The sequence below is a fragment of the Rhinolophus ferrumequinum genome, chromosome 7 (genome assembly GCF_004115265.2).
Source record: "Rhinolophus ferrumequinum isolate MPI-CBG mRhiFer1 chromosome 7, mRhiFer1_v1.p, whole genome shotgun sequence".
NCBI classification, from domain to species: domain Eukaryota; kingdom Metazoa; phylum Chordata; class Mammalia; order Chiroptera; family Rhinolophidae; genus Rhinolophus; species Rhinolophus ferrumequinum.
The window spans coordinates 28887587-28911547 of record NC_046290.1 but is presented as its reverse complement, the minus strand read 5'-3'; the positions used below and the strand labels follow the sequence as shown (position 1 = coordinate 28911547).

The 23961-nt window shown below is 37.6% G+C and overlaps 1 protein-coding gene across 1 annotated transcript in view; it reads right to left on the bottom strand.

Moving 5' to 3' along the window:
• NNT (nicotinamide nucleotide transhydrogenase) overlaps window positions 1-23961 on the bottom strand; it is an 86959-nt gene that overhangs the window by 59562 nt on the left and 3436 nt on the right. Inside the window, exons 2-7 of the mRNA XM_033110571.1 lie at window positions 23220-23423; window positions 18105-18334; window positions 15336-15553; window positions 12059-12146; window positions 7256-7344; window positions 3861-4048 (exon numbers count right to left, since the gene is read on the bottom strand). Of these exons, the coding sequence (XP_032966462.1) occupies window positions 3861-4048; window positions 7256-7344; window positions 12059-12146; window positions 15336-15553; window positions 18105-18334; window positions 23220-23370 (964 nt within the window). The 5' untranslated portion in view covers window positions 23371-23423. The remainder of the gene's footprint in view (window positions 1-3860; window positions 4049-7255; window positions 7345-12058; window positions 12147-15335; window positions 15554-18104; window positions 18335-23219; window positions 23424-23961) is intronic.

Genomic DNA, 23961 nt, shown 5'->3' with positions numbered 1-23961 from the left:
CAAAACTGAGGCAACAGAATATTCCATCTTTCCTTGGATAGCACTGCAAAGATAAAAGGCATTGTACCAACAAAGGACACCCAGAATTATTAGCTCTGCAACATTTGCTGAGCCAGTGTTGTGTATAATGCCCTATGTTAAGCACCCGCCATGACAGAAATAAACCAAACACTCCTGCTGCACACACAGGGAGACAGGGCAACTAAGGGGCAAGGAGACTGAGAACTACTGGAATCTGAGGCACAGGCCAAGTGCTATAAAGGCACAAAAAAAAAAAGGAGTGTTTACTACTGAGGAGACAGCAGAAACTAGAGAAAGTGGTAACTGAGTTGAATGGGATTTCAAAATGCAGGGAAGGGCAGGGACAGTTTTGCAAAAAAGGAATATATTTGTGTAAAAGGCCTGAAAGTCCTTGGCCTATTTACAGAGATCATAGCAGCCCGCATGACTGAAATCAGACCCAGAGAGTAATAAATTAGTTTCCCATAAGGCCTGAAAGCTAAACCAGGACTAGACACTGAAAGGTAATGAATGCCTTACCAAGGAGTACAATCTTTATAGTATAGGTTGTGGGGAGGGGGTTAATGAGATCCAATCCTGACCATCGTAGGTGCCTTCATCTTGTGATGCTGGGAACCCGACTGGTCAGAAAGACTGTCATCAACCTAAACAAAACCCCAGGCTTTCCAATAGCTATGGTTCAATTACAAAATAAGGGCAAGAGCTGAGGTGCCAGATGACCACATGATGCTTATGACTGTCTTCATAAGATGGTCATCAGGAAAGGTTTTAAACAGAAAAGGTTGTTTCTGTCGGGGTAGCCTTAGTGTGTGCTCCTCAGGACTCTTAATTCTCACTGGAATTTAGGTGAAATTTGCCTAACACACAATCAGTGCTAAACCACTATGATTCCTCCTCGCCCCACCCCAACGTCCCCCTCCCTAACTTAACAGATCAGATTTCCAACCTGATTCAGCCTCTTCCTGATTAAATATTCCAAGTCTATGCAAAGTCTTTCTAAAAGGGTTCCAGAACAATAGGGATGCTGAAAAATCTCAAAAAGTACCTCAAAAGGTGTAGTAAAAAAAGTTGATGAGCACAGCCTCAACATTACCAGAGAGTAGGTTGCCTTATTTTTCAATAGTAATCCCAAAGGTCAAAGAGCTGGACAGGAAGGTTGGGAGCTTTCCCTTGCGCGCATAGCACGACATAATGGAACTGTCACCTAGGACCTATCCTGAAGTTAACTACGTTAAGGGAAATTCTAGCCTTTAACCCATCACTCAACCCAATCTAGGGGGTCTAGATGATGGCCCAAGTATTTGGTACAAAATACCTGGCCGAGTAATAACTAGCTGGCTACAAACATAGTTCATTCCATGTATAATCTACATAAGTACAAGATTACTGTTTTTCAAGTCCACTGACTGATGTGCACCTAAAAGAAATGAAAATTAACCAACTTCCTAAACTTCCTATCTGAAACTAGTTAATAATCTGTGTCCCTCTCTCAACACCCTTATCCATTCCAGGTCTTCGGTACAGCCCTGCGGATCACGGTCTAAGGAATCTCAACTTGGAGAACTTCTGACATTTGACTTAATCCCCTTTGGATCCAACTCAAGGAAAACTGTAGAACAACTTCTGCTCTAAGAGTCTTTCAAGAGCTAGACACACCATCAGGTGACCCATGCAGAGTCAGGACATAAACCTGTAAAGGTACAATGCCAGAGACACTGTTTTTCAAAGGGCATTTGTACCTTTATAATAATCTTTCAATCTTTTTTTTAAATGCTGATGCTTTCAGGTTTCAGTCCCCCAGAGATAGGAAAGTTCTTTAGAAAGATCATCTTCTTCCTTATAATGTTCTAATTAACTTTTCTTTCTTTGGTTTTCAAAAAAAGTACTGGAAAGGTCTTTTTCAGACCAGTCTTCTGAGTGCACGCTCTGGACCAATCCACTGGTCTCTGTGTAAGTTTAATGTGCTCATAGCTTTAGAAAAGGCTGAAAGCAGGAAAGTCTCAGTGGAACAGATTAATAAAACCTCTTCAACAAGTCTTCTTTGAGACTATTACACATTTTGACTTTTTACTAAACTACTTACTATAAGCTATTTATAAAAGAAAATAGGTATTATTGGGGGGACACCTAAAAGTCAGTATTTTATTGAAGAAATCTTGAATCCTATCACTCATTTCAAGCTTTATGATCAATAATTCTATATACTATGTGCAAATTATCCTCAGTCCTTTAGTAAGAGTCTGACTTGACTAAAACTAGCTTCATGTTCTCATCATTTACTCCATGAGTAAATGTTTTAGCACCCTCTACTGGCCTCTTGTTATATCTAGTCAGTTCATAACTCCTCTCCCCAGCATGCATCTCTTTCACAGGTCAGATGGTGGCATACATAGCAAAGGCCACCCTGCCCCTCCTCAAAAGCCACCTGTGCAAACAGCTGCGCCAGGAGCCACTGCTGCAAAAGGAAAGGACGAATCCTCAAGTGCTCTCTTACCACTGATTTTCTTGAGTCCTATCCTCACCGGCAGATTTCACAAACACCACCCTGGGCTCCTGGCTTGCCCGATATGCATCCACCTCCAGTAACCAACCCTGGCTTCATTTCTACACTCACAGACTCTTCTATGGCCTGAGCCCATATTGTCCCCCTGCCTGTCTGCTTCACCTAGTCAGCTCTGGTGGGACGGGTTATCTGGAAACCAGCTCACCTATCAGGTATCACCTGGGTAAACAGGACAGAAAAAAGTTTAGGAGGCACGTTTTAACCTACACGCTCATAGTTATGATGCCAATCAACTTCATATCCTTGGGTATATAATAGTCATATTTGGGGGAGGAGAAGTGACAGAAGAGAATTTCGCTTCTCCCACGATCTCATGACAAAGCAACTCCTAATTTTCCACAGTCCCCTAGAGAAAGCAAGGCTCCTTTAGTAGGATCTAACACAAGCAACCATGAGCCCTGTAAGCTCCCATTATCTGGTCTAATTTCTTTCAAAAAGGAAAAAAATCAGAGTCAGCATACTATTCATTATGCAATAACAGAAGGAAAGGACAGGAGAAGAAAAGAGGTAAGAATATAAAAGGTAGCGAGTTTCTTCACTCCCAAATCTCTAGATCAGGCTAGTGTCTACTGAACAATAAGTACTTCTTGGTTTGACATCAATCATCTATTGAGTAAAAAATATTCTTTAGAAGAGGATGTTGTAACGGAATGGAAAGTAATTCCTGCCATCAAAAGAGCTCACAATTTGGTTGCAAAGAGCAAACATGTCAAAGGAAATTAGGAAATGACAAAATGTCATATCCTTTAGTAAAAAAATATGTACTAGAAATTCCATAAACACACACACATCTCCCCTGTTTCTATCTCATGTATGAAAAAATGGTCATCAGAATATTAATAATGGTCATGTCTGGTGGAACTGCCGATCTGTCCTTTTTTCTCCATATTTTTCAGTATTGTTTAAATGTCCTACAATAAGAATGTAGCATCTTAACAAAGAGAACAGAAATAAATTACAAACCAACTTATCAAGGGTGTATACAGAGGAGACTGCTTACAAATATAATCTTGCACATAAGAGATGACCTAGGAACACAGAAAAACACACACAAAAACAAACTGGAAGAAAATGTACCAAGATATACGAAAATATTAATGACCGTTTTTCTCGAGGGGCTGCAGTGATTTTTGTCTTTTCTGCTTTTCACGTGCTTTCTCATTTTCTGGAAAGTACATCAATCTTTACTTGAAGAAACTCAAATGTGAAGCAATGATTCACCTTCATTTTAAAATATCATTAGTAGAGGTGCTGTGCCGGTAACCTAATGACATACCTGGAATAAGTGCTGTGCTGATAAGGATATCCACCTCCTTGCACTGCTGAGCAAAGAGCTTCATTTCAGCTTCAATGAACTCTTTGGACATCTCTTTCGCATATCCACCTTGCCCCTCGCCGGATTCCTTCAAGTCTACCTCTAAGGGCTCGGCACCAAGAGACTTGAATTGCTCCAAAGCTGCAGCTCTGGTAATTATTAAAGGGAAAACAGCAGTTATTTCAGACCCTTAATATAGAAATCAAGATCATTATTTATGTATACATTTGTAAAAAGAAAAAATGTATACACTCAAAAACAGAGACTTTCTTTTGATGTCTGACTGGACTGTTTCAATTTTTTTCTGAAGGGAGGTAACAATAATTTTTTTTTCCCCTAAAAAAGAAAAATAACTATAGAGAATTCCATCTTCTACTTAGTAAAGTCACAAAAGGAATTTCACTGTTGCCAGCTCCAGTGACCCATTATGGTTCTTGTGGCCCCACTGTCAATGATGATGTGAGAGCTCTGACCTACGTTAAGATTTGACTTCATTCAAATCACTCAAGTCGAGGTTTTCATTTGTAAATGTTCTGACTTATGGGGACTTTACTCACATAACTGACTCTTACTTACAAATATCTTAATGAGTAATTTTTGCTCCTAGTACCCATTAAACTACGTTTGAAAAAAGCAACTTGTAAATGGTATAAACGGTAACTGTGAAGATCCAACACTTTCCGATTATGTAAAAATACACTCACTTTAAAGAAAATAAATGCTGGCCAAACATTGTGTACTGGTTAGAAAACCAGAGCCAACGAAGATCTCAGCTCTGTGGTGGACAGTGTGTTTAGTTCACCAACACCCATCCCACTAGAGTGAATCCCAACCTTCCCTCCTGACACCAATCACTCCAGGTACCTGTTAAAAATTCAAATTCCCAGGCCCCTTCCCAGACCCACTGAGTTATAATCTCCGGCAGAGAGGCCAGAAGCTATATTTTCAGCAAGAGCTACAGGTAATTCTTGCCATCAGGGAAGTTTGGGCAACTGTGGTCTGAGCGCATCAGTCCCTGGCAACTGTCATGGTCAGGGAGGGGACCCAAAGGGTAGGACGTAAAAGGCAGGACAGAAAGGGTAAGGCATGGTTGAGCAACACGTTCTCTCCCCTTCTGCTGGCTTGAACAAGGAAGCTTGTGCTCAACTTGTGACCACAAGGGGGATCAGCCAAGGCTGAGGACAGCAGAAAGACCCTGGTCCAGGCTGGCACCAATGAGCTGCAGACTCTAGTGTGAAAAGGGAGTCCTTCCCATTAAATCTCACGTAGGAGAAATAATGCATTTTCTCATAGTTTAATCCATTTTGATTTGGTATTTTCTACTCCTTTATAGCCAACAGGACACAGCTCTCTAAAAAGCTTTAGAAATCTCTACTATTTTTAATGAAATAAGATGAATTCAAAATGATGTGTGTGTGCGTGTGCGTTTAAATATATATAAAATGATGCCAATTTTGTTCAAAAGGTATCTACATAAAAAAAACCCTATCAGAAATTACACCAAAAAACCATTAGCTATTATATCTAGCTGGTACTTAAAATAAAAATAAAAGGTATTTTTATTTTCTTCCTTATGTTGCTCTGTATTTCCAATAATGAACATGTATAATTAGAAACACAATGCTATTTTGGAATCTTTGCCCTCAAAATAATCTTATCATTTAAAAATATTACATCAAAATTTGAGATGTGAGTATCTTTGGACCCAAAAATTCCATTTCTAGGCATTTATCCTAAAGAAATGAGATAATCCAAATACAGGTTATCAATGTTACATATATATACATAAAGTTATTTAAACATAGTAAAAATGTTCATTTATAGAGGACTAATTAAATCACTACTTGTAGACAATGGAATCTTCTGCAGCCATTAAAAATATTTATAGGTAAAGACCTTCATGATCTACTGTTAAGTTAAAAAAGTTATATAGTACTATTAGTAAAATTACATTTTTAATTAAAGTGTAGAAAAGAGAATATATACTAGAAGGTTAACAGTTATCTCTAGGTTGCAGGATTGTATTTTCATTTTTTTGTATTTTTTTATATTTTTCTGAATTGGAGGAATAAGCATGTATTTTTTTATGATCAGAAAGAACAAAGCATATAGCGCAATGTCTGGAAGAGAGTAAACATGTCTGGAAGAGAGTAATGCAGGAGTCTGAAAGCAACAGCTCTTAACCTGCCAATTATTTTTGTAAATAAAGCTTTATTGGAACACACACACATGCGCGCGCGCACACACACACACACACACACACAAATAAAAAGTAAGTAAAGCTTTTATATTTCTAAACTTTGTAATACAGGCATTAGGCAAGATACTCACTATTGTCATAAGGGGCATCTCCTAGTTATTTGAAAGAATTCAAAAATATCACACTCTATTAATATTACTGGGCAATGAGTTGTCCTTAGGTTTTTGGATGTTTAACTAAAAAATATACACCACTCAGGCTTCCGAAAAGAATTTATAATGAAGTGTGTTTTCTAACACATTTGGATTACATATTTATATGATACCAACCCCCAGTCTCAAAATAGTTATTAATGAGCTCTATACTTCTTAGAAATTATATCAGTTCAGCTACATCTTTCTTCACTGTAAACTTGTTATCTTAATAAAGGTAAGTCAAAATGGATTTAAGCAACAGCTATATTGTACCTGTTTATACAAAATCTAAACCAATGATATTAACTTAATAAATTCTCAGTAGTTATCCCAACACCGAGTTCCAAATCGTCTCTAACTCAAATATAGTATATGTTTCCACTTCAAGACTATTGTCCACTACAATGAAAATTTGAACAACCTGCTTTCTCTAGGCTTGGAAGTCTTCAAAAACTTTACATCAGCAACCTTAAAAATTAAAAGATAGGACTAATGGCATTCTTAACTCTGGCTTTCCTTGGCTTGTGTCCTGGTTACTTCAGAAATACCTTTTCTCATTTTAGCAAAATAGCTTTTATCAGTACATCACATCCCTAAACTCTAGGTAAGAACTATTAACACTATTCTATGCAACATCCTTTACTCTGAAAAGTCATATACCTCCCAAGCAATGCTAATCCACATGCAGAAACAAAACTGACTATGAGTTGTTAGTTTCCAACTTTTGTGTTGTTGGTTATAATTATTTCTATTGTATTGAGTCTAGGTCCTTAAATTTTTTCACTAAGTAATACCTTTTCACTTTGAGTTGACTTTGAAAAAGTGGAGACATTTTTAAATGGAAAGAGCTTATAGAGCAGTTTTCAATGTGCTACCTCAATTTATAAATTCTACGCAAAGCATAACATCCACCTGAAACAACGTGTTTTTATCTTAACAGTAATCACTAGTAAGGCACTCACCTCGTGTCAAATCCTCGAACAATTGCACCCATCGACTTGGCTGCACCTGCAGAGGCCAGCCCAGCAACGCCACCACCAACAATTAGAATCTAGGAAAAAAGACAGAACCAGTATGTTTTCAATAAAGTTCATTATCAACTGATTATGAAAAATCATCAACTAACAACTATCTGTGCCTCGTACACAATTAGCACTCAATAATACACCAGGTGGTACTGGTGGGTGATGATCAGCCCTCACTGAATGTACTGAATGGATAGACTATTCTTTAACTGAGCTGCCACTGTTTTTTAAAACTTATCAAAGTTACAACTGCTGGCAAAGGCCAACAACCATCACTAAAAATAGCCTGACAATCAGCTTCTCAGTGTAAAAGCTACCTACCACATAATCAGTGTTTATGTTATGTTAAAGATTAACAGGTTTTTTCAGTATATAAAAGCTGCTTCTACTAACATTCCCAGTGTAGCCTTGTAACTACTCTTCCCCTCTTAAATTTTAAGGTTTTACTGTGTTCACAAAATATCAAAATAAGTTTCAAAGATGGGTATAACTTTGGTGAAACATGTACTCCAACCTCTATTTTGAGCTCACTCACTTCTGAAAGGAACAGCAGGTGGCCAACCACATAATTTTGAATCATTTTGAATGAACTGTACCTAAAATCCAAAGTAATGTATTTAATCTCCCTAACCATGGAAGGATCAGAGCCAAGAAAACCAAAGAATTCCTCAGAAACAAGAGTCCAACCCGCCTTCTAAGAAACAGAATAAGAACAATGTTGTCTCCAGTCTGGAATGGGAGACCATCAAAGTCCTATTGTACTTCCCAGTCAATTGAAGGCAACTCGTTGTTGCTGTTTAAAAAAAAATAAATAAAAAAGCCACCCACAGCAACAGTAAAGTTTATAAATTCCTACCCACCCCTAATACTCACACCTCCTTCTGCCTCTTTAAGTCTAGAGTAGTCTAACTGTGCCCCAGTGACCCCCTCCCAGGCAGTGTCTCAGAAATCCTATTAAATGCTCTTGATGGTGATGGTGTGTTTGGGGGTAAGGGAAAGGGGACAAAGAGGGGCCAAAGGGATCAGAGCAGGCTCTGGGCTCCAAGGCACTGACACCCTCGCACACTGAGCCAGACCAGTGCTAAAACAATGAAATAAGTAAAAGCACAGGACTAGGAATGAAGAAATAACAGAAGACCCCAGAATTTAAACGATAGTGTGGGGACAAAGCCCCGAAGAGCAGTTTCCAGGCTCTTGGCCTCACGTGGAGGGGTGCTGGCTCAGGTAGTAAATGGCCGTCGGCTGTGGCTGGTTAGCCAATTGGCCACTGATGTAACTGCCACGGCTGTACTGGGGAGTGGGAGTCGGTCGGTTGGCAGCAAAGCGGACAGCAGGTCGCACGTCGTGTGAACCCAGCCTCCAGTGAGACTGTAGTGGTATGACTCCCCTACCTATGGCTCCGTGGGTGTTCCTTTTTGGCCTCACCATGTCCTGCGTTCCTCTGTGGGGAGCCGGAGCTGAGACCCCGCAGGCCGCCCCACACGACAGATGGAATAGCACAAAAATAAAGCAGTGTCATTTTACAAAAGGAATTTACTCTTTCTCTGCAACATAGTGTGAAGAAAAAGATACAGAGATTAAGAGTCAGAGAGCTTAGGTTCAAATCCAGACTCTGCTACCGGCTAGTTCTAAGAGAGACCTTCAGCAAGCCACATAGCAACTGCAAAAAAGCAGTCAAAACACCTGCTCAGAAGGTTGTTACATTAAATGATGGAATCAAAGAGAGTGGCTGCTATCTGTCACACTGGAGACATGTACTCAAAAATGAGTAGGGAAAAGGTCAAGGGAAAGAAACTACCACTAGAACGTTCTCGATTTCCAGTCAGGTAACCTGGTCCTCCTCTTGGCTTCCCTAGCTCAGTAAAGGGCACTAACTGGGCACACAATCGTTCAGGCTAAAGCAGGGAGGTCATCCTGAGTCGTCCCTTTACACATATTCCTTCCTCCAACCCATCAGCAAGTACTATTGGTGTTAAGCCCCAAAGATCTCCCAGTCCAGCCCCTTCTCTACATCTCTACTGCCACCACCTACCCAGGGCACTATTTTTGCAACCAATTCTCGATTCACTCTTCCCCCTACTATCCATCTCCCACAAAACAGCCAGATGATTCTTTTAAACTTTTGTGAGATAACAGAAATATATGTATATATTGGTCTCTGCCCTCAGTTCCCTGACACAGAACTCCCCAAACCCTTGTAATTTCCAAAGTGATAAAAGCACTAGGAGCATCTTTCTGTTCTAATGTTTGGTCTTTGACCCCCGTTCCCTGACACACAGTTCCTAAATCCCTTGGAATTTCCTGGGTGACAGCAGTGTCTTTAATTCTAATGAGGCAACTGTTGGTGGTCTCTTGGATGGGAGCTGGTCATCAGAAAGACTATACCATGATTAGAAGCTTGGAATTTTCAGCCCCACCTCCCATTCTCCAGATAGGGGAGAAGGGCTGGAAATCAGTTAATGATGAAGCCACCATAAAAATTTCAACAGTCTAGGGTTCGGGGAACTTCCAGGTTGGTGATTACATGCCAGTATGGGGAGCATGGTACCCACATACCCTGCCTTACACATCTCTTCCATATGGGTGTTCATCTGCATCCTTTATCATATACTCTTATAATAAACTGGTAAACAGTAAGCAAATTGTTTCCTGAGTTCTGTGAGTTGCTCTAGCAAATTAATCGAACACAAGGAGGGAATCGTGGGAACCTCCAATTTACAGCCAATCTGTCAGAAGCACAGGTGAAAACCTGGACTTGCAACTGGCATCTGAAGTAGCAGGAAGGGCAGTCTTGTGGGATTGGACCCTTAATGTACGGGATCTGACACTATCTCCATATAAATAGTGTTAAAATCGGGTTAAACTGTTGAACACCCAGATGGTATCACAGAATTGCTTGGTATGGAGAAAAAACCCACACATTTGGTATTAGAAGTGTTTTGGATGAAAGTAAAGGAGGGACATGGGAGCAAGAGTGGGGTTTTTCCAAAACAACCCTAAATCAGATATTTTCCTCATTTGCAAGAAAAGATGAACTCTATACCATGACCCATAAGAGAGGCCCCACACATCCAGCCCCACCTACCTTTCCCACGTCATCTCAGATCACTCTCCGCCTTGCTCTCCACACTCCAAGACCAATGGCATTCTTTCTTCTTCTAGAACACACTGAACTCTTTCCCATGTCAGAGCTTTTATATGTGCTGTTCCCTTTGCCTTGAATCCTAAACTTCTGGTTTCCTTCTTCCCATACGTTAGGTCTCAGCTCTAAAGTCAGAGGAGCCTTTCCCATTGAAGAAACTTGTTGCCAATACTCGTTATCATGCATTATGGTCACGTCTTTTATATCCAAAATTATCTCATGTATTTCTTTGATTGTTTACCTCCGCACTGTGTCCCCTACTAGAATGTACATTTCATGTGGCAGACCCCTTATTTGCCTTACTCATGCCATATCCCCAGCTCCTGGAACAGTGCCTGGCATATCATAAGCCTGCAACTGATTGATTTTAGATCATTCTAGACAAGTAAGAACATTCCATGTTTAAAGGAAACCAAAATAAAATATTATGCAATCTGCCTTGATGAACCCAACCGGCATCTAATTCTTCAGTATCAGAAAAAACATTTCTGACATATAACCCAATTCCTTAAGCTGCAATTTAAATTCTCAGTAAAGATAGTCACTTCTCCTTCCTTTAAGCCTCTTGCCTTTTGTTTCACTTTTTAATCTCTTATATTCACAGCTTTCCACTCAACTTGTACATATTTCAAGAAAAATTCTAACCAAAAGTGAGCAGTGGATTTGTACAGCCAGTTTAAGAACAGCTTCCAACGTCTGGCCACCACGAGTGCCCGACCTTTTCCTACGACCCCGAGCAAGAAGTCAAAACGTACCCACTTCACATACCACAGCTCCATGTTGCTGGCTCATACTTTTGTTACATACCAGTACTCTGGTTTTCACTTGAACCACCTGTCATTTTCTTCACCTGACCTGTTTTTAAAGCAATTAACCAGATTTCTCAAAGCTGCTATTAGCATTTTTTTATTTTTCTAGGTGATTTATTTTGTGTGAGAACTCTGGGTTTATAATGACTTAAAAGCAGGAAGCACCAAGTAAACCTGTCTCCTACAGACAGAGTACACTCTGCAGGTAGATGACAACAGTTACAAGTCCTGTTTCCTATAATACTTTGCTGATGTGCTTACATTGTCATTTCGTGTAGGTAGTTTGAAGGGGTGACGACATAGTCTACTTTTTCAAATGCTCCTCTCTGCTCTCCATATAGATTAAAGAAACTGCATCCTTTCCCCCTGACAAATATCCTGATTACGCCATCTCCCATTTTCTGTCCTCTTGACCCAACATTTCACAAAAAGTGAGAAAACCAAAACAATCTTTTCTATGAACCAATATGTTGCAATCATTAGGAAACTTAAAATTTGCTCAATGGGATCTTGAAGCTTTTTTTAAAAATTAGTAATAAACAGACTACACGGAACAAGTTATCCAAAATCCCTTTAAAAATTCAAAAAAGACTAGAATGTACAGAAATGTCAATTTTTTTTCTTCAAGCAATCTTAAGTATCTTTGAGGTTCCACCACATCTTTGTACATGCCACATACGTCGTCAGTGTGAAGCTAACACATAACAAACATTTTTAAATGCTGTATTTTAAGACCATATATATCCTTGCCTTTAATTAATTCATATTACAAATAGAACTTTTACCTACCTTAGCTGGAGGAACTTTTCCAGCAGCTGTGATCTGACCAGTGAAAAACCGTCCAAAATGATTTGCTGCAAGTACAACAGCCTTATAACTTAAAAAAATAAATGAATAAATAAATAAATAAATAAACAAACAAACATATAAATAAATAATTCCATAAAATGAAAGCTTAGGCTCATAGATCGTAAGTCATCAACTACACTTTAATTGTCAAAGAATAACTAACATTTATATAGTACTATGTGTCAAAAACAGTTCTAAGTGCTATATATGTACTGATGCCGTTAAGTACATAAGACACTTATGTACTTCTTCACAACATCTTCACAACAATCCTATGCATAGATGCAATTATTACCTTCATTTTTATAAGTGAGGAAACTGAGACAGAGAGATGAAGAGATTTTCCCAAGGTCTCTCAGCTAGTAAATGGCAGAACCAGAAGTCTAACCCCGGTATCCTGCCTACAGAGACACACTCTTATCCATGTTTCCTGGACTCTTTATAACAAATACTGCAGAAAATCAGTTGTGATTTAAAAAGAAATGAAGGAAATACAAGAAAATGCGAAGAATGGTTTTCTTTGGGCACTGGAACTACATATACTTCAAACTTTCTATTTTACTATATTGTCCAAATTTTCCTTTATGACAATACAGCATTTGTATAATAGGGGGAAAACTTTAAAATTTAAAAAATAGATTAGCTATATACGCTTGTACACGATAAAATTCCAACCTCAGAAAAAAAAATTTCCCTTGATCTTTACTGGCTGAAAGCATGGGATTTTAAGACAGATTGAACTCAGTTCAAGTCCTAGTTTTACCAATAACTAGATATGTTAATTCCTTAATTCTCTAATCTGTAGTTCCCTCATGTATAAAATGGGGACAAAAAGAGCATCTCTAAGTGTTGTTGTCAGAACCAAATGAGATAATACAGGTAAAGGGCTTACCTAAAGCCTGTCATAAGTGCTTGGTAAATCTTAGTGTTTTGGGCTAAAGAAACATTCTATGCAGCAAAAACTAGTGAAATATACCATCTTTAATAGAATATTTTTAGCATATTAGCTAATTTCATTTCTTATCATTTTATACTTAAAAAACTTTTGCACAGTCTCACTCGGTAATATATACTCTATCTTAATATTATAATACAACTTCTTAATGATAAGATCTACCTGCTTGCTGACATTAACACCCTTCCCTGATCATTTTTTAATAAAACAATACTTGATATAATATTTGGTACAACAGCATTAAACAGTTACTACTATTACTTTAAGTTAAAAAATACCGGAGCAGGAAAACAAAATTTTAGAGGTTACATGATTTGTTAGTCTTATTTCTGAATCCGAGGGATAAAAATGTTCAAAGAACAAACAGGACAAAGATTCAAAGGCCAGTGTAAGAAATTAATTTGGGAATTAACATTTTAAAATATTCGGTTGTTATACTGAAAAAAATAACAAACTAGAACTGGTTATACAGGAAATGTACAAGAAAACACTTATGGTGGGAAAAAAGTGGGCCTTTTTTTATGACAGCAAAAAAGCTAAGAATGAACATAAACGAACTAGAAGGAGCACATCTTCACTGTAATCTGTGTGTATGAATTCAAATTTCAGCCACCTCTGGGGCCACAGTAGGCAGGGTAGAAAATAGACATGTTTCTGCACACCCCTCCATGCCTCAGTTTTACTAAGGCCACTCTGCTCTTAGTCAGTTTGTTTGTATTTCCTGGTATTATTTCATTTGCTCAAAAAGATTCTGCAGCTAAAAACCACTGGTCTACAGCTACTGGTTTTGATAACCTTTCACATATGTGCATTTCACAAGACAAAACCAACAGCACTCTCAAAAGTTAACACTGTACACTTTCTGTATAAAATTTTAAGTCCCACACTGCATAATATAATTCTTCTACAAACTAAATACACCAAAAATTTATTCTGTCCCTTGTATGTAATTTATGTCACACAAAAACAAAATCTTCAAACCAACCATTTGCCATATTACATTAAGGACAACAAAATGTGTTTTTACCTTGTCATTTTTGTTTATTGCTCATCTCATTTATATCCAAAGTGAACAGCTGAAACCCAAAGTACAATCTTTGGCCTATTTAATATGCTGTACCTAAGATACAAAACCTAACAAAACTTTCAGCTCATGTGTCAGGCCATAAAAGGCTTTATTTAAGTTAGTCTTTTTTCATGCACTATTTTATGTTTTTAAATGTTTTCATTTGTTGGTGCCTCATTCATATTAGCAAATGTCACTACTAATTGTTTTTTTGTGCTAAAAATCTAATTCAACCCCAATAAATTTTCATTTTAAAAAATCGAATTCAACCAGCTTTTTAAATGAGCTGATTTCACAAGCACTATCTGATTTCCAGATTTTTCGCACTCTCTAGGCACAGTCAGCAACACACTGCAATCATATCACTATTTCTATCCCTCCCCCGAGGCAGGCATGATTACTCAATCACAGCCACATTCCCCAGAGCGAAATGGGCCTTAGAATTGTTCCCAGCGTAGCAACCCAGGCAATAAAGAGGGAATGCATTACTGCTAGCGAGTAAATGAAGTTTATTGCCAACTTGGCCTTAAAGGTAAGAGGACGCAGTCAGTCCTCAGTTATCAATATAGGTTTTGACACCAGATAAAACTTCTTCAAATGCAGACATTTTCCCTATTCATTAAATATTTTACGAATTTACCTAAGCAAAACCTAATTAAAATGGTAAATCTGCTAATATGTGTATATTAGACTGAACCATATGGAACTGCCACTATCCAACCATTTTTGATCTATAAAAACAGCAATTAATGTTAACTAAACTTACTGTTTAGTTAATCATTTCAAAATATACACAAATATCAAATCTTTATATTTATACAATGTTATGTCAATTACATCTAAATAAAAAGTGGGGGGAAAAACAGCAATGTCAACCTAATATGTACATATACACATACATATATATATGAAATACAGCATATTCCTCATACAAATAATCTGGCAGTCATTTCCTACTCCTTCTACCCATAAAGATTAAAAAAGAGCATACAACAGAGTGCAATATGAAGAAGAACCATTTCCTATCTGATGACTGTGAAATAATGAGTCTTAAAAATAATTTAAGTGCACTCTCAAAAGGCTGCAACCTCCAACAGTTATCACAAAATCATTGTAAGAGAGAAGAGCTACAGTGAGCATGTTTCTGCCGTACCATTCATTGTTCTTTTGTTGAACTGAAATAGAAAAGAACCTACCCAGCAATGTTGGCCATAGAGCTTAGCGCGTCATATCCCTGAGCAATGGTGACTCTTGGAACCTGGTCCATCGCCAAAACTGTAGTTTTTCTTTTGGAAAGTTTATTTAGCAAGTCTGGATTTTGAGCTGGATAAATAAAACTAATCAGTGTTCCAGATGTCTTTAAAAGGTCAGCTTCATGACTATCTAACGTTGGATTAAGCATGGGGGCTCGCACCTAAGAGAAAAGTCAGGTCACCGATTAAAAATGTAAATTCCTTTACCATTATTTTCACATAAACAAGACAATTTAAATAATATGCCATTGTTTAAATAATACTCCAGAAGTAATCTTTCAGCAATAAATTTCTGACTAAAGTCCTAAATAGGGTAAGGCACACAAAGATCTATGCCATCTGTCCTCTGATGAGCTATGGACTGACTGGTCTGAGTGAAGTACACACACAACTGAAAATAACGTCGGGACGGGTTTGACAATGAACTGTAGAGCACTGGAAAAAACACGTAGGTTCTATAACAAATCTGTCCTCCCAAAGCCTATTACTCTGGTACAATTAAGAAACATTAGAATAAACAGAAGGGAAGTTTTTGTTGTGTATTCAAAGATTCCACTTGCTAATTTTAATAAGCACGAACATTTGGAGTGCTGAGAAGAATATTATAAACTAAAATTTCCATGGTTGTATGTATAGATTTACGTCACCTTAAAATTCCAGATGAATATTCATAGATGAACACAATCATAGCAGTAGCCTTGCTGAATTGCTTTTAAGCAAAAAGCTACAATACACTGTTAAGTACCAAGTCAGTCAATGAATACACATTTCACATGCTTTAAAGTTTCAAATGTCCATGTTTTAAAGCCATATTTTAAAAACTCCATTCTAAAAGTGTTTTAACATATATCAAAGTTTAAAGTAGTCTTCAATGAAAGTGTATCATTTCATTAGCTCCCAGTTCACAGTAGTGCTTTTAGGCAAGTAAGCACAGAAAAAAAACAGCTCTGGGACTTAAGTTTTAAAAGGAAATACAAACACTTGGTCAATACTTTCATTTCACAGCATTTCATCTCAATTTACCAATGAGACACCTTTATCTGTTATTCCCATTTCGGTTGATCTGATGATGTATGTGATTTTAGATTCTGGATTTTATTTAAGACTCTCTGATAAGGTCTACCTTTACTCAGTCAGAATCTCTAATACAGAGTTAATAAAAATTAGAGGACCATTTTGACTTGATTCTACTGGCCCCTATCGAATGCTCAGCTAAGACTGTCATCGTCTGAGTGAGTTAAGCCAATAGAATATTTCCCTGAATGTACTTTTTAGATCATTACCGTGTTTCCCTGAAAATAAGACCTAGCTGGACCATCAGCTCTAATGCGTCTTTTGGAGCAAAAATTAATATAAGACCCGGTCTTATTTTAATATAACATAAAACTTGGTCTTATATAATATAATACCGGGTCTTATATTAATTTTTGCTCTAAAAGACGCATTAGAGCTGATGGTCCAGCTAGGTCTTATTTTCAGGGAAACACGGTAGTTCCTCAGTATATTAATAAGTTTGACTCAAAAGAGGCCCCAAGGTCAAGTAATTTATTAATGCAAGTACATAAGCTTCTATATTACAGAATTTCCCAGTGCCTTTAACATGCTCACACACATTATAAATCTCTAAAAGGAACACAGAACATTTTGAAAACTTTTGAGCACCCTACTAACCCTTTTTTATGTGACATCTCAAAAGGTTTTGATCCCTAAAACATACATTGGAATAGGTTATACTTATTTTTCTATTTTCACTAACTCTTTTACTCTACCAAGTTACATCACCAAGTATCTGTACACCCAAACACTTTAAAAGTTCTAGCTAAATTATAATTTATCTCCATATCATAAATTTTACTATTAATTTTCTATAGCAAAAAAAAAACGGTTTTACGTCTTCGCCAAAAACCACTATTTAAGACCCTATCAAGATACTCAGTGGACTTAAAAAAAAAAAACCTATGTAACTGATTCCCGAGAAATTAACACAAGAAAAAGATGATGTCTCCCAAAAAAAGTGAGCTTATTTTAACCTGATAATCATGCTTATATAACCCATACTTCCCTTGCCTTGGTTGCAGAAGGCTTAGGATTTAAGTTAATGTTCAACTCCAGTAATTATCTATGCTAGACTTATGATAGTCTCTCTTCCTTTCCCTACATAATTTTTTACTGGAGATTTATTTCTAAAGTTCTTCAGCATACAGATTTCTATTATATATTAAGACATTTCATTAAAGTAGGTAAGGCTACTTGCCACTCAGCCCAATGCTGCTTTCTCCAGAATAGTCCTGCCCTCTCTAAAAATAGCACTTACGTCAGTTAAATCACTCTTCTTTGTAGGTATCAAAAGATCATTGTACATTCAGTCCCAGGAGGAGTTGCACGCTTTCTTTCTATTTTAGTAGCAATTAAATACTCAACCTGTGGGTATTTTGGATACATATGAACCATGCAGTTTAAATTTTCCCTAACCAATTAAAACAAATTTCCACATGTGAAAAGTAAGATCTCTTTTTCTCTTCTCTTGGTTACACAAAGATCACATGGCCTGAAAAGGTTCTATTGGAATGTGAAGAATATTCACAAAAAGCAATCATTTCTTTGAGGAAAAAAGCATCGTTTGAAAATATAAAAAGCTATAACAATGACATTTAACTATTCTATGAAAACATTTTGAAAAGTCATAAACAAGAGGGAGAAAGGAATAATTACTTTGACCACCAAATCAGAAGCCAGCACTTCCTTCGTCCCTTGGATTTGGGCACCTGCTGCTCTGTAGTGATCATCTGAGAACTTGGAAGCTTCGCCAGCACCTGATTCCACAACAACATTAAAACCCTGCTTGACCAAGGCCTGAACGCCAGCAGGAGACAATGCCACTCGCTTCTCATTTTGGAAAATCTCCTTGGGGACTCCAACAGTCAGTTGCTTATATGGAATTCCTACAACAAAGGCAAAAAAAAAAAAAAAAAAAAAAAAAAGAACATTTGGTAAAAAAAAAAGCTTCAATAACAAAGTTCAGATAATGGAAATGGGCCATCTGTTCAAACTATACTGCACATACAAGTTACTGGTCAATATGATGATTCTGATTCATAATCATAATTCTTGACTATTTTTTGATAGATAAGTTTTTATGCCCACTGTCCTGAAAAGTCTAAATATTTTAATTAATCAAATGGCTCTCTTCAAAGCACATGACTAGCTTAGTTCACTCTTAGGAAAAAAAAATGCGTTGAGAGATCACTCAACTTGCTAACCCCATTCTTCAAACTAACCCTCTTGGGTTTATGTTCTCCTGGTCCTTACTTTTAAGGAAGACAGGAGTAATTAGCTGTTTTGAAGAATACCCCTACATTACATACTCTAATAGCCTGCCACACCCAAAGTCCCCTTCCTGGCAATTTGGCCTCATAGATTCCCAAGTATTAAATCTTGAGACCTTACATTCTTGGCCACAGCTAATTAAACCAGGGATTAGCAGCAAGGTCAAAAATACAAATCTACAGGCCAGCCATGAGGAAAACCAGCAGCCTATGAGATGAGTGACGCAGGAATTCTGTCCAAGGACACTATATGTTGGCCAGTGACTACCCAACCCAGTCAGGTTCTCTCTCAGGAAGTGTGAATGGGAGACCCACAGAAAGAACAGGACAGAGAAAGGAGCATGGAGCAGCAGCTGTTTGTAAGCAGAGCCATAAGGTAGTCAAAGAGAGATGAGCAGCCACGGTAACGGACATGCAAGGAGAAAAGATGAGTCATAGCTATGAAATCCAGACAGCATTCCACTCCTCCAAGAAGTAGGTGAAGGGTTTCTTGGGCTCTCATACTTCCCAAAATAAGCCCATACAATACGCCCTCATCACAAAATATAACCCGATGTGATTCTGTTCCTAGCCACCTAAAAAAGCCTGTTCAATAGAGTTCAAGTATTTACACATGGTACAGACCAGCTTTAGCCAAAGTACCTTACTTTCTTCTGTGGTTTTACTCAAAAAGTGGGCATAAACAGGTTTTTTTAATAAAAAGGATCTGCTTCTATATAAGTTTTACTAACGTTTAGGAAATCTACTCTAGCAACATAAACCCTGGATGTACATAATAAAAAAAAGAAATAAGATTATCTCTAGAGTAAACTTACTGAGACCTTAGAGAGCGTGCATCAACCTAAAAATATTGCCTTTGAAAGTCTTAGATCCCACACTACTTAAGCAGTAAAAGTTGACAGTAAGCCAAAAGCAAATATATACTGAATCTTACTCTATACTTGAAGGAGAGGGAGGAAAATGATAGAAAGTTAGCAAATGTTTCGGACTGATGTACAAAGTTAAATCACATACACTTAACTGGAGTTCACTTACCTAACAACCTCAGATTATCTGGGCCTACATACCATATGCCAAGGAAAGTTCCAAAGACAAATGAAGTCACATCAAAAGGACTTAGAAGGCCACCTGAAAGGGCTTCCACTAGACAACTCTGAGACAATTTGAGCATCAAAAAAAATAATAATTGGAGTCGGCCGGTTAGCTCAGTTGGTTAGAGCGGTGCTCTTAACAACAAGGCTGCCATCTCGATCCCCACATGGGCCACTGTGAGCTGTGCCCTCCACAACTAGACTGAAACAACTACTTGACTTGAAGATGATGGGTTCTGGAAAAACATACTTAAATACATAAAATGTTTAAAAAAAAAAAAGAAAAGAATAAAAATTAATTGCAATGTAGTAAAATACATCCAAGGATGTTAAAATTCATGAGTTCATGATGTCACTCAAAAAATAAATAAATATTTTTTAATAGCTTCATTAGTCAACTTTGGCGGAAGTAATGTGTGGTAGGCAGAATAATGGTCTCTCAAAGATATCCATGTCCTAATCCTCAGAACTTGTGAATATGTTACAATACATGGCGAAGACGAATTAAGATTACAGATAGAATTAAGGTTGCTAATCAGATGACCTTGAAATAGGGAGATTATCCTGGATTATCCGGATGGGCCCAATGTAACCACAAATTGTCCTTAAGTGTGAAAGAAGGGGGCAGAAGAGTCAGAGTCAGAGTAATTTAAAGATGCTATGCTGTTGACTTTGAAGATGGAAGAAGGGGCCAGCCATAAGCCAAGAAAACAGATGGTCTCCAGAAATTGGAAAAGGCAAGGAAACAGATTTTCCCCTAGAGCCTCTGGAAGGAATACGGCTCTGCCAACACCTTGATTTAAGCCTAGTAAGAGCCATTTCACACTCTGACTTCCAGAAGGGTAAGACAATAAATTTGTGTCATAGGAAGCTAAGACTGTAGTCATTTGTTACAGCTAGAATAAATATATAAGGGAACCAATTGATTATTACCAAAACTAGTAAATAACAGGAAAGAATGAAACATTTTTCCCACATTTCCAGTACACTCTGAGAGTAAGTGAATAGAGGGAAAGTTTTTCTTTATAGAAAAATTGTAGCTAATAAATTAAGATAGAATGATAGATATCACCAATTTAAAACCCCTGATAATCATGGAATTAGTTAATATAATCAAATTGCTGCTATAGCCTTTGAGTGAAAAACTGATGGGAGCTTTATAATAGATGGATCACATGGACAACATCTAAACTCACCAATCAATCTTCTTGATATAATGCAATAGATAATACATACCATCACCTAGGAAGTATTCTTGTCAAAAAAAAATTAAAACTGACTCTGATGAAGCCTCTAGATCTAGCTAAATGTTACAGAAAATACAAGAGACAGAGAAGCTGGTTTAAAAATACCAAGGGAATTCAGCCAGGCAAACCCAGAATGTGAGAAATTCTACAAGGCAACAACTAAATTCTTCAACAAATAAATTAAACAGAAAAAAGAGGAGGGGAACATAAAGCTCAAAAGAGACCTCAAGACACAGCAAGGAAATACAACACGTGGACCTTGTGTGGATCATTATTTGAACAAAGCAACTGTAAAAAAGAAAAAAAGTGGAAAAATTTGAGAAAATACGAATACTGACTGGAATTACTTTTCATGCTGTTCAGTGTGATGATGAAATTGTGGTTTAATTAAGGAAAAAATAGAATCCTTACCTTTTTTAAATTAGTTTCTGTTGATTAGACATTTATACTCTTCACAGTGAACCCCAACAAGCCTACCACCCATCTGACACTTTACATAGCTATTCCAATACCACTGACTATATTCCCTATGCTGTACTTTACATCCTATGGCTATATACGGCTTTATTAATTATAGTTGACATTCAATATTATATCAGTTTCAGGTATACAGCACAGTGGTTACGCATTTATTTATGAAGTGATCCCCCATTAAGTCTAGAAGCCATCTGACACCACACATAGTTTTCACAACATTATTGACTATCTTCTCTGAATCCTTATCTTTTGAAGATAAAAAACAATTACCTACGAAATAGTCCAGAATCAGAAATTAAACAAAAAGTCTTAAACATAGTCGATATAGAGAGCCTGGTGCCCATGCATTTACTCACAAAGACGACAATCGTGTCCTCAATGTAGTTACTTGTATTACACAATTTTATCACACTGGGTAATCTGGCTTTCTAGAAAACTTTTTTTTTAATCTGGAGAAAAAGTTGAGGGCTCTCAGGGGCAGGTACCCTGCCAATACTGACTTGTCACGTGAGAAGAAGAAAAGGGGCTGTGAAATCTACTAAAGGCAGACATAAGAACTCAAAAAGCCTAGCAGGTTAGGGGTCCTTAATACACAACGAACAGTCCTACAAACTTACATTTTAAAGGGCATTATACCATGTGGCAAACACTTCTGACTGCCCCTCAAATGTGCATCTTGTTCCTCCCCCTTAGTAACAGAATGCCATTTTTAGTTGAATATATTGTCACCTGGAATAAATGACTAAATGGCTAAGTCTCCCTTATAGCTACATATGACCACCTATGTGCGTTCTGACCAATGAGGTATAGACAGAGTTCGAGGGGGTCTATGGGCAAGATGCTTAAAGGGATCTGACTCAGCTTAGAAGGGCCCCTTTTAGCCTCTCCTCCTTCTGGCATGCACCTTAGAACAGAGAAGAAGGGACGGGGGTGGGGTAGTGGTGTTACTAGCAGGGAAGATGTTACAAGCCACTGAAAGATTTCAGTTCTTATTCTATATGAGCTAGGAAACCAGTGGCAAATTTTGAGTAGATAAGTGACATGATCTTTCATTTTAAAAAGATGATTCTCACTACTGTATACAGAACAGACTGTAGAGGGACAGAGGTAGAAAGCATAGAGATCATTTATAAGACTAATACAGTAGTCCAGGTGACAGATGATGGTGTTTGGCCAGGATAACAGTGGTGATGAGGAGGACAGATTCCAGATATAAGGTAGAACTGACCTCCACCTACTATGAGGATCTAAGATGCCTCCAAGGTTTCTGACCTGAGCAACTAAGAAGCTGCCATTTACTAAATTGAGAAGCATTTCTGCAGATTACTTAATACACTTAGTTCCTAATTCTTGAGCATGGATGATCCATATATGGTACAATTCCCCAGTACCGACTAGGAAAGAGGAAATAGTTATTCTGAGCAGTAGTTTTCAGGGGACAACTTAACTGGTGTACCACTTGTCTTTTTCTATTATCTTTTATTCTCTATTAGCTGTGATAAACAAGAACTTCTATACATGGAAAATGTAAAAAAAAAGTACTCATTAGTTTTTTTTATTCAAAATGATCACTCACAAGCACCAGGCTGTAAAACTGTGTGGCTTTTCCTTTTATCAATCATCAGGAGATCTATTAGTTCCTATGACTTGAAGGTTTGCTTTACATACATTGAAGTGAGACTTTACCTGGTTTTACAGAGGATTTACACCGCAGTGCCTGATGAGTATGAAATGTTCGTAAAAAATCCTTCTTCCCAGGTAGAACCTTACAGGGCCCCAAACTGCTAAGTAAAGGACACGAACAGCCAGTCACCACTGTTTTCAGTAGGTTCGCCATGTTCCTAGGAGTTCTCAACTTTCTGAATCCCCAATTTTCTCGAAGGTAAATCACTAAGAAGAAAGAGAATAAAATAGTTATGTGCTGAGAAAAACATACTTTGTCTTTCGAACATCAAAAACATAAAAACATACTAATCCAAAGGGCTTGGAATATAACGGTTATATGTGGGCATCTACAATACATTCATTTGCAAAGTCTTTTACCTACAGAAGATGCTTCAAAAGTTTGTTTCCAATTCAGGTATTTAAAACTTGGAATCCATGTTCCCACTTAAATTGTAGTTATAAACTCACTATTCAACTCCAAGCCTAGATCACATAAGCCCAATTGAGCCTTAATGCAGCTGGAAAGTTAAAAAAAAAAAAAAAAAATTGCTATAGAGTCCTGTCACATCTTACATGAAAGTTAAGTCTGCATGTCCAGCAAAAATTTCACATAATCAAAGTTACCCTTGGATTTCCCTTACACTGTCTAAAATACTATACAGTACAGTAACTTGTTTAGATGCCATGTTGTGCAGAAAACACTGGCATCCTATTCAGCGCGGCACCCTGTGAGACCCCCCCCCGCCCCCGAACTGAGACCTCC